Source organism: Corylus avellana, chromosome 11, assembly GCF_965113065.1.
Source record: "Corylus avellana chromosome 11, dhCorAvel1.hap1.2, whole genome shotgun sequence".
NCBI lineage: Eukaryota > Viridiplantae > Streptophyta > Magnoliopsida > Fagales > Betulaceae > Corylus > Corylus avellana.
In genome coordinates, this window is record NC_142500.1 from 8259346 (window position 1) to 8271724 (window position 12379).

General features: G+C 36.5%; 1 protein-coding gene across 1 annotated transcript; it reads left to right on the top strand.

The window, feature by feature from the left end:
* Positions 1 to 5635: 5635 nt before the first annotated feature.
* On the top strand, positions 5636 to 11548 carry LOC148583058 (uncharacterized). The gene is made up of 4 exons (XM_088511522.1): positions 5636 to 6012; positions 10653 to 10679; positions 10747 to 10846; positions 10952 to 11548. The coding sequence occupies exons 1-4, from the start codon at positions 5636 to 5638 to the stop codon at positions 11546 to 11548; spliced, it is 1101 nt and encodes a 366-aa protein (XP_088367648.1).
* The last annotated feature ends 831 nt before the right edge of the window (positions 11549 to 12379 follow it).

Consider the following 12379-nt stretch of genomic DNA (forward strand, 5'->3'; position numbering starts at 1 on the left):
TAAACTCGAAGGTTTATTTCCTAGTACAAGTAGGACTTTGAAAACCAAATTTGGGTTGAAAAAGGAATTTAGCCGTATATTCAGATGCTCCAGCGCATGAGTGCACTCGATCCCAGGTGCGGTGCGCTCGAGCGCAAGCCTGCGTTCGATCCTTGCCCGTGTGCGCTCGTGCTTATGCGCTTGCTCCTTGCTCTCTGGCGCTCGAGCGTTGCTGCGCTCAAGCCTAGGCGTATGTGCACTCGAGCGCATGCCTGTGCTCGAGCCTAGTTTTCATGTGCTCAATCTTGACCTCTAGTTTTTTTCAAAAATGCCCTTTAAGTCTGAAATTTCTAGAATTGCTTCATTTTCTTCAAAAACCTATAAAAAGACATAAAACACAAAAATGAAACAAAACATCAAATAATAACAAAACTAAGAGCCTAGCATATGTAAATTAAGAGGCTAAAATATGATTATTTTAGCACTTATCATGGGCGCCATGTCTTCTCAAGCAAGACTGGGCCCACTTCCTGACATGGCCACGCCGGACCAATCCCCAACTGCACACGTGTCTTGGCATGGATGAACTTGGTCTTACACCAATCTTGAGTCAGTTGAACGGTGGACATTTGTAAACCGCCGAAGACCATTAGATTACATTACTTTTTAAACCCAAGACCGTAAAAAGTCCTGTTTGTATAAAAGGTGACCATCTTTCCTAAATGGAAAAAGGAAGCATATTCATAAAAAATAAAAAAAGTTTGTCTTGTTCTTCTTCATGCTTTGCTCACTTGCTGGATTATAAGTCCATTATTGTGCATAATAACCACTGTTCATCACCCTTGCGGGCCCCATTCATCAACTCCCCCAATTGGCCGGAAACTGTGTTAACAGGTCACAATATATATAGTACATGTTTCATGTTCCATGTTTGAAGCACATCTTGGAGTGGCATGTGGTCCAAAACGGCAGAGGTGGGTCTCTAAATTCTTGGATAGAAATCGCATGCATTGAATAAGGGCTGGATGTTCCTCTTTTAACATTTTTGAATTTTCTCAAATATTTCATGCAACAATTAATCTAGTTTTGAAAAAAATTTGAATTTCAACTTTAAAATTTCTCCTACAACAACTACATGGACAAGGTCTTTACACATGTTTAAGTTCATGAAAGATATTTAACTTCTTGCTAACCATCTTCCCTTAAAATTTAAAAAATTTAGACATAACTAGGGCTCTGCTGTGAAAATTTCTTTATTTCTTTCTTTTTTTAGAAAAATAAAATTCTAAGTTGAAATCATTATATGTCGTATGCCACACGTCAAACATTTGAACCATACATGTCATTCGTGATTGGAATAAAATTTTTAGAACATCTATTGTTTCATTCAGGGGTCTTTTATCCATTTTACTGAAGCTAACCTAAGCTTGGATTTTAATTGTGCAGAATGGGAAATTAAGGAGAACAAAATTTGACTTTCCTTGGGAATTGGGAGGTTTAGCTAAGTTTGCCGTCTTTTCGAAGTTTCTCTCGATCCTAATTTTCACATAATGACCTAATGGAGGTCTAATGAACCAACTTCACTTATATATAGGGTGAGAGTAAAGGGTTTTCTCATGTGTCTACAAAATTTGGCCCGTCCCATTAAGAACCTACAACTAAACAAATGATTATGCTAGTCACACAAAGGAATAAATACAACATAATCAACTTTAGAAAGAAAATAAAAAATAAAAAAAGGTAAAATTTAAAGTTAATTTCTCTGTTTCTCAGCAACAAATAAAGGATTTTGGAGTTCATGGCAACTTATTCTTTTATTTGCCTTTTTCTTTTCCTCTATCTGTATAGTTTTCTTACAATAAAAAGTTACAGGCAAGCTTATAAAATCCTTAAACCTACTGGACATATAACAAGTTTTTATTGTAACTGTTTCTTGTGTAGATCAAAATTATTTGACTTTTACCATATCTCAAGTGTGATTTCATTCCCAGTACACATTATGCAGGAATTCTGATTAATTTTATATGATATTAGTCATATATTGTAATACAATGGCTCTATTTTTAGTCAACTTGAACCAAAACACTTGGAAAGTAGATTGTTACTAGTTTGGGTACAGCGTTTGGATGGTTTGGGCAAGCAATTTAGTATCTTTAATGAAAAAAGAAAATGATTCACATGATGTTTGTTTAAGGTTTATAATCACTTTTTTGAGATTGTCTTATGGTTCTGGAAGTCCTTGCCGAATACACTACAAAAATCAGTTGATTTTTTGACATGTCAAACAGTAAATCACTTTTTGCCATGTTACTAATTGTTGACGTGGCAAAAGTGTCACGTCAATAAAAAATTTATTGATGTGTTAAATATACCACGTCACTAATTAGTGACATGACACATACTACACGTCAATGAATTGCAATGTGTCAAAAATTGCCATGTTACTAAATTTAAATTTAATTTAATTTAAATAAATTATATTTAAATTATATACAATAGTGATGTGACAAATTACCACACGTCAATAACTATTGACGTGCCGTTTTGACACGTCAATAATTATTGAAGTATCATTAATTCACACGTTAAAAATTAATAATAAAAATTATGTGTTTAAAAAATAATATTAGGTAATATACATGCATAATCTAATTAATTGGATTGTTTAATCAATTTTACAAAAATTGTAAAATTTAATGGGTTTGAATTATAGGCTTCATTATATATATATATATAAGGTGCTTCATTAATTATTATGCAATGCTTCACAATACTAAAACTTGACATGCATTATATTGATTATTTTCACTACCAAATTAATCATACTTAATTATTTAATTAGACCTTTCATCGCTATGGTACGTATAGTTAGCTTAGGTGTTAAAATAATTAGCGAGCTTTCGAAATAATTAGGTGTTGAAATAATTACGTTTTGATACTCTAGAATATAAAAAAATGATCAAGTGATTTAAAAGCCACTTTTTATTTATTTATTTTTGAAATTAAATTTTTAATTAGTAGCTAAGTGTTATAAAAGGGAAATGCTAGGTGTTCTTCTAGTGTTTTCTCCAGGTGTCCTCCCAACTGTGATGTGGTTTTTAAAATCACCAATAAATTAAGAATCAGTAATGATAATCTCAAATTCAACGATAATTTTAAAAGCCACATCAGAATTGGGAGTACACTAGGAGAACACTAGAAGAACACCTAGCATTTCCCTTTATAAAACCTAGCTACTAAGTAATTAAGTAATTAACTTATACGGTATAAACCTAGCTAATTATATATGGTAATTAAGTATACTTACCACAATTAGCTAGGTCTTTTAACCTAGCTACTAATTATGGTAATTATAATTATAAGTATAATTATAATTATAATTAAAATTAAAATTTTAACCTAGGTTATAATTTTAATTATAATTAACTTAGCTAATTATAATTAAGGACCCATTTTCTGACGTGCCACATGCATTTGGCACGTCAGAAAGTTCTGACGTGTCAAATGTAGCACGTCAGAAAGTGTGGCCAAATGTATAATTATAATTATAATTATAACCTAGGTTATAATTTTAAGGGGAAACTTCACTTACCCCCCCTATACTTTCGCGCTTTTTGCAGACACCCCCCCATTGTTCAAAAGCTCTCACTTTGGTGTATCAAACTTTCGTTTCCTTTCACTTTGCCCCTTCCGTTAGAATTTTTCGTGAAACCCTAACGGAAGGGTGTGAAATTCCAATCTTACCCTTATTTTTTATTAAAAAATAATTTTCGTTTTTTTTTTTTAAATCCTGACCCGTGGGTTTACCGGTGGATCTAATCCACCCGTATTGTGACCCACGGGTCATATTATATATATTTAAAAAAAAAAGAAAAAAAGAATAGTGGCATTATTATATATATATATATATATATATATATATATATATATATATATATATAATGCCACTAGTTTTTTTTCTTTTTTTTTAAAAAAATATATATATATAATGCCACTATTCTTTTTTTCTTTTTTTTTTTTAAAAATATATATATATATATATATATATTTTAAAAAAAAAGAAAAAAAGAATAGTGGCATTATATATATATATATATATATATATATATATATATAAAAAAAAAAAAAACTAGTGGCATTATATATATATATTTTAAAAAAGAAAAAAAGAATAGTGGCATATATATATATATATATATATATATATATATATATTAAAAAAAAAAAATAGTGACCGGGGGTCACATGTGACCCGTCGGTGGGTCACCGGTGGTCACTTGTGACCCACCGGAGGGTCACAAGTGACCTCCGGTGGTCACAAGACCCACTGGGGGTCTCTTGTGACCCCCCGGTGGGTCACAAGTGACCCTCCGGTGGGTCACAAGTGACCCCCGGTGACCCACCGGCGGGTCACAAAGTGACCCACCGACGGGTCACAAGTGACCCCCGGTGGGTCACTTTTTTATATTATTTTTTAATATAATAATTATAATTATAATTTTTTATTTATAAATAAGGGTAAATTTGGAATTTTAAAAAAAAAAATTAGGGGTATAAAGGTCTTTTACTAAATTAAACGTTTGATTTAACTGCAAAAGCTAACGGTAGGGGGTATTTGAAAGGAAATGAAAGTTTGAGACACTAAAGTGAGAGCTTTTGAACAATAGGGGGGTGTCTGCAAAAAGCGTGAAAGTATAGAGGGGATAAGTGAAGTTACCCCTAATTTTAATTATAATTAACCTAGCCAATTATAATTAAGGACCCATTTTCTGACATGCCACATGCATTTGGCAAGTCAGAAAGTTCTGGTAATTATAATTTACCTAGCTAATTATAATTAAGGACCCCTTTTCTGACGTGACATATCTGGCATGTCAGAAAATTGCTGACGTGCCATATGTGGCACATCAGAAACTGGCCTTGGGAAGGCCAGCGCCTCGCGCCTGCTGGCCGTCCCATCGCGCCTTAATTTCTTCTTCTTCATTTTTTTTTTCCCCTCTCCCTCGACTAGTACACTTTTTCTTCTTCTCTCCCGCCCAACTCCCATAATGCCTCTCCCTCCCCATTTTACACACACACACATATATATATATTAGTGTAAAAAAAAAAAAAAAAAAAAACTAACCTAGCCAAATTTTATTGTATTTAGGGTCTTCATAACGAACCTAGGTTGATGTTATATAGAAAAACCTTAAACCAAAACCAAAAAAAAAAAAAAATCCTAATTCAAATATATAAAATAACCTAGTTAGAATTATTTTGTTTAGGGTCTCACCAAAAATGCATTAAAATTTGGATTGAGTATTTTATTTTATTTTTGGTTTTTCAAGATTAGATTATGTATGTATATATATATTTTAGTGTTTATATATAATGCTATATATAGGTTTATATGCATGTGCTTGAAATTAGGTTTATATTTTTTTAAGTCTTATATATTTGTTCCTAATGTACGCAGAGAAAGACGGACAAGAGTTGGATGACAAAGTCTAGAGGTACGAGGGAATACAGAGACGGGTGTAGATTGTTCGTGAAGTTTGCAGTTAGTAACTGTAGAACCGCTGATGGATTCATCTATTGCCCTTGTAAGATTTGTCGAAATAACCGGCGCCACCCACCAGGTTTCGTATTCGACCACTTGATAGCGGGTAAAGGAATGATACCGGAATACACACACTGGTACTGTCACGGTGAAAAGCATGTACAGGGTCCTGGTACAGGCTCTAATTCGAATCGCCAGGCCGCAAATGTGGGTGCAAGCGCAAATCAGGGTGGAGACATGCACGTAATGTTGCGTGATTTATTCAGCATGCATGAAGTCAGGGAAGACAATTGTGAGCCTCAGGTCATGGTGCAAGGGGGTGAAGAAATTGTGAACCACGAAGTCGCTAAAGGTGACGCACTAAAGTATTACGACTTTCTTAAAAAGGCGGAGAAACCACTTCATACTGGGACCAAACATAGCAAACTGAGTGCAACTGTACACCTGTACAACTTGAAGTGCGTTGGTGGACTTAGTAACGCGATATTCTCGTCTTTACTTGAGTTCATCAATCAATTGCTGTCTATGAGTGATGAAACTTTGCCAATTAATACATATGAGGCAAAAAAGATTCTACGGGACATGGGACTCAGGTATGAGAAGATTCCAGCGTGTCGTAATGACTGTATGCTATTCTGGAAGGACAATAAGGAGTTGGATTCATGTACCGTCTGTGAAAAATCTAAATGGGAGGATGCAATCAATTTAGATGAGGATGGTCAACCCATATCGTCGAGCAAGAAACGTTCAGTGAAGGTGTTGCAGTGGTTTCTACTCATACCACGACTACAGAGGCTGTTTATGTCAAAACATACTGCACCTTATATAAGGTGGCATGCAGAAGGCCGCACTAAGGACGGTGTATTGAGGCATCCGGTCGACGGCAAAACATGGAAGTTATTCGACAATTTACATCAGGAGTTTTCAGCGGACAGCAGGAATATAAGGCTTGTACTAACCTCAGATGGATTTAATCCATTTGGGAACATGAGCACATCCCACAACACTTGGGCCTGTAATGCTTGTACCGTACAACTTGCCTCCTTGGATGTGCATGAAACAGACGTCTTTCATACTATCCCTGATTATCCTAGGCCCAAGTTCACTTGGAATGGATATAAATGTCTACCTTCAACCCTTAATTGAAGAGTTACAAGAACTATGGAATGTAGGGGTATGCACATATAACGTCTCAAAAAAAAATGATTTTGTGTTGCAAGCGCAATTGATGTGGACAATTAATGACTTCCCAGCATACGCAGATTTGTCTACTGTGGGTGAAAAGGCATATCCTTATTGTATGCACTCGACAAGGTCCAAATGGTTAAAACATGGTCATAAATGGTGTTTTATGGGCCACAGACGATACTTGCCCATGGATCATTAGTGGAGGCGGAACAAAAGAACATTTGACAGCAACCAAGAACTATAATGTGCCCCCGATGTGCCAAATGGAGATGAAATCCTGAGCCAATTAGAAGGGATGGTGTTTGGGGATGAAACGCCAGTAAGACAAGGATGGATGATAAAGAAAAAGGAAAGATGCGGAAGACAAATACTTATAATGTAGTATGGAGGAAAAAAAGTATTTTCTTTAGGTTGCCGTATTGGAAAGATAATTTATTGCGGTATAACCTTGATGTCATACATATAGAGAAAAACGTGATGGACAAGATACTTTGTACAATACTAGACATTCCAGAGAAAACGAATGACAACTTCCAAGCCTGCACAGATTTGCAAGAAATGGATTTGAGATGTACACTTCATCCCTACACTGACAAGGATGGTAAGACCTATATGCGACAAGCTTCCCACACGATGTCTAAGGATGATAAAACACATTTTTTGTAAGTGCTACGAAATGTAAGGGTGCCCGACGGATATGCCTCGAACATTTTCCGTTGTGTACGACTGAAGAACCGTACTATATCGAGATTAAAGAGTCATGACAGTCATGTACTGATGCAATAGCTTCTACCTATTGCATTGCGTGGATCACTTCCAGGCAATGTGGTTAGACCTCTTGTTGAGATTTCTGCATTCTTCAGGGGCGTATGTTCAACAACATTGACACGAGAGGATATTGACCGACTATAAGGTGACGTCGATATCACGTTGTGCAAGATGGAACATGTATTCCACCTCAGCTTTTTTACTAGCATGGTTCATGCGGTTGTGCATCTTGTCCGTGAATGCCGACTCGGTGGACCGGTACAGTATATGTGGATGTATCCGGCAGAGAGGTAAAATTTGTTTATGGATATTCCTGATTTTTATTTTTCACTCCAATACAAGACAATTACTAACTGAACTGATTGACTGATTGATGTTCATATTTAGGAGCCTTAGAGTGCTCAAATCTAATGTGCGCAACAAAGCGGCTCCTGAGGGCTGCATTGTGGAGGGCTACATAGCAATTGAGTTTGTGACGTTTTGTTCAAGATATTTAGATAACGCACCAACATTTCACAATAGGATACAAAGAAATCCAGATGGTTCAAGGGGACATGGAACACGAGTCCGACTCGACTGAATCATATTGACACAGATTCACCTGTATATTATGTTTAACTCGGACGAGTTCCTTCAACTGCGGATGTAAGTCGAGATCCTTTACTGGCATATGTATGTTCAATCATGTTGTACCATTAGTTTTAAATTATAAGGAACCTAATTTCGAATTGTAGGATGTACATGGATACGCTTAGGCGATCATGCAATAGAGGGTGAACAACAGAAGATCAGTTGGAAACCTAACATTATGAGCTGTTCTGCAAGTGGTACCGTGACTATGTAAGACAAATGTGATGTTTAACAAAAGAATTGTCGCAGTATATTTGCTTCTAGTTCAAATAAACTAAAGAAACTAACCTTACATTTTACATTGTACATAATATATTCATAGGTCGATCGTTTGGAAGATCAATCTAGGATTCACATGTCGATCGTTTGGAAGATCAATCCAGGAAGGAACTTGGTGACAAATTGGTAATGTATTGTAGAGGGCCGAGGGAGTCAGCAGTCAGATACAATAAAGTTTCAGGAGTCAACAGTCAGATACAAATTCATATATATATATATATATATATATATATATATATATATATATATATGGGGAAAATGTAGTTTATCCTCCTAAAGTTTCAGGAGTTTTTCAATTTTAACCCCAAAGTTCAAAAATTGGCAATTTAAACCTTCCGTTTAATTTTTCCATCAAAATGGATGGAAATCTATGAAATTACATCATTACCCTCAGGCTTTTTTAAAAACATTTTCGTTCAATTTAGCGGAAAAATTAAACGGAAGGTTTAAATTGCCAATTTTTGAAACTTTAGGGGGTAGATTGCCAATTTTTGAACTTTGGGGTTAAAATTGAAAAACCCTTGAAATTTCAGGGGGGTAAACTGCATTTTTCCCTATATATATATATATATATTGATTGGTAGTTGTTCACTACATATTACATCAACACAATTAATTAAGTTGTGCATTGGGTAAAATCTGGTATATATATCTTATTTTTAATATGTGAGTCATTTACATATAGTAGTTAATATTTCATGCATTGCCTATGTAATTGATTGGGTGCATGCTATTTTTCGCAGGTTACCATGAGTAGTAGGGGGAAGACGAGCACGGAGGGCCTCGTCTTTAGTGCAGCAGTCTATGTCGCATGGGTCTATTCCTCCTTGATGATAGCGAGCAACAAGACGTTGCTCAGCTTATAGGGCAGCAGGAGACGTATCGACCAGTACTTCCAGGTGATGTGGAAGGGGAGATCCATGTCCATAATCTATAATGTTCGACAAACTTGGCCCAGATGGGGTATTGGCCTGATTTGTTTCCGTACGACATGGATGCATCATTTCATCCAACTCGCTGGTCAACGTGCAGCAAGTTAGGGCTGAGTTCTCAGGGCCATGTGTAGCGGCTATATGGCCAGTATAGCGCAGGTACGGACGAAAGTTTTTTTGAAAGTTTTTGAAATTATCTATTTGGTCTTTTGAAAGTTTTTTGATTATCAAAGCATTAGTTTCTAATATTATTGTTGTGATATCAATTATATTTCAATGCAACTAAAACTTCATAAAATTCTAAACATTCTAAAAAAATACAAAGCAGGTGGCGAAGACAATGAGACATAGCCACCGAAAGACATGACTATTAGGACAAGTGCTATGGATGACCCGCAGCCCAGCGACCCTGCTCCCACGGCCGGTTAGGCCCTTGACAGGTCCGAACGATAAGTAAGTGTATATGCTCAAATGTCATGCATATAAGTCTTAATTACTTGTAGTTAGTATTCAATTCGAAATAACTTACATCGGTAATTTTTAATATGTTAGGTATCAATCCAGATGGAAACACCATTCTTGAGGTGTTCACCATTCTTGGCTTGCACAAATTGCCGGGGGTCCCTGCTGGCAAAAGGATCGTACTTGAGTACAATACTTCATGGCAGCCTGTCAGATTTAGCGCTATGAGGTTTAGACGAATGACCGGTAAGGTTGTAAGGAGCGGAAATTATGTCCGAATACGGGATGATTGGATGAAGGTACCTAAACGTACCAAGGAGGATATATGGGACGCCTTAATGGTATGTGTATTTTATTATGTCAAGCACTCCTAATGCATGTATTTATACGTTCTAAGTTGTACATATATATGTGTGTTTATATGTATATACATATACACATATATTTTTGGTTTTTTTAATTTATCAATTTTGAACTTGTGCAGGTAGACTTTTTCGTCCCGCCCAAGTGCAACTTGGTTCAGTAAAGAAGGACGCATTTCGAGATATGGGCACCAAGTGGAGGACTTGGAGGCACGAATTAAAAAAAGTTCTTGCCATTAAGATGGATGATATTTCGGTCACCGTACGGGCGAGAGTGGGGTAAGAAAGGCTCTCCGAGTACAATGCCGTCGACTTGGAGATCTTGTTGGATAAATGGTGTATCAAGAAGAACCAGGTAGGTCATGAGTTATACTATAATTTTGTGTAGTTTCATTATTATAATTGTGTTAGTATTAACATATTAAGAATGTTAATTGTCTAGGAGTATGTTGCGTATATGAAGAGTTTGCGAGCATTGAACAATACGCCCCATTGCATCGGGTCGAAGAGCTACGCCAAGGTGACACATGAGGAGGTATGTGTGTAATTTACCCTATATTTATAGATGTAAACATTATATATATGTTCTACTTTTTCGGCAAACCGTACGTGTGGGCACTCCTCCTACACGAGCACAATCTTACATCCACACACATAAGAAGAAGGATGGTCGATATCCGAATGACATAGTCAAGGAGAGATGTGTATGCTACTCACCTTTCATATATTGTTTTGCTTATATATGTGATAATTTATTTGTGATTAACAGTTGTATGACTCACTGACCCAATAATTAATGTAACATACAGGAGAGGATGGAGGAGCTTATACCCACTCACCCTGCAGCATTGTCGAGCGTGACAAAGGGGACAGTCAGGTGGGCGTCGAACGACGCGTACGCCCAGGCGCTTGGAAATAAGCCTGAGTACGCTGGTAGGGTTCGGCAGGTTGGACCGAATATTCTACCTGTGCGGGGCTATATATACTCATACTATACACCGGCACAGGCACGATCAAAAAACACCTGGCACTTTGTGGTCTCACAAGAACTTCTTGACAGAGCGCTTGAGGCGGAGAGAGCACAGCATAAGGCAGAGATGGATGCCTTGTCGGCCGCAGAGCAAGAGCAGACAGCTGCTCGGGTAGCTCTGCAAGTGGCAGAGCAGGTGGCTGCAAAAGATGTGCAGTTGGCTGAAAAGGAGGCTCAAATGGCGGCGCATTTTGCGGAAAAGGAAGCTAAGATGACAACAATGTTTGAGGCCTGTTTTCGCCAGCTCGAGGAAATGACGCGATCGAGCTCCGCGCCTGAGGTGACTCAATACAAGGGAGCGCCAGACAGAGCTTCCCTACCCTTTGCGATTGTGAGATCGTCGGTCGATAGTGGATCAAGCAATGACATTTTTTAATGGTCAATGTGGTTTTAGAACTGTCCCTATATATATATGTGCACTTCTAAATTTAGAGTTTAGATTTGTTGTAGTGATTCTCATTAGTGATGTTGCAAATCCTGTTGAATTTGGTTTATATCATGGTTGGTTTGGTGGTGGATGTGGGTTATAGCTTTTCATTTGAAGTGTTTGGTATTGTGAGATGGACCACTATGGTCCTTGTAGAATATTGTTTAGTGCATTTGATTTGATCACGAAAATATGTTGGGGGTGTATATATAAATCTAAATTTGTTGAGTATGATGACCTTTGTTTATATAGTGATGTTGCTCAATGATTAAGACTTGATAATATTCTAGAATATTATTTGGTGATTGTTTGTTTTATCATTTGCAACTAGTGGCTATCATGGAGAGGATGCTATTGATATCGATGATGACTTGGATTAAACAAATGGTTCGCCATTCGCACTTGATGTACATAAGTTATTTTGTTAATGTAATTGTATTTATGATAGCTTTCTTGATGTACGTAGTTTGATATATATGATAACAGAGATAGTTTTATTGGTGTATATGTATTTATTTGTGGTTGGTGTATAGTTTTATTGGTGTATAGTTTTTGTGGTTTGCCATTCACACTTGGTGTATATGTCTTTATTTGTGTCTTGAAGCTGGTTTTGATTGATAGTCTGTGATCGACGTTGATGGATATGAATTATGTTATTTGCATGGATCGATGGATAAATTGTATATCAAGTTAATTATAATCCAAAATTCGGGTATAGCCCTGAAAAAATTCGAAAAATATATAGGGGGAGGAAAAAAAAACAAATTTTAAAACTGACCA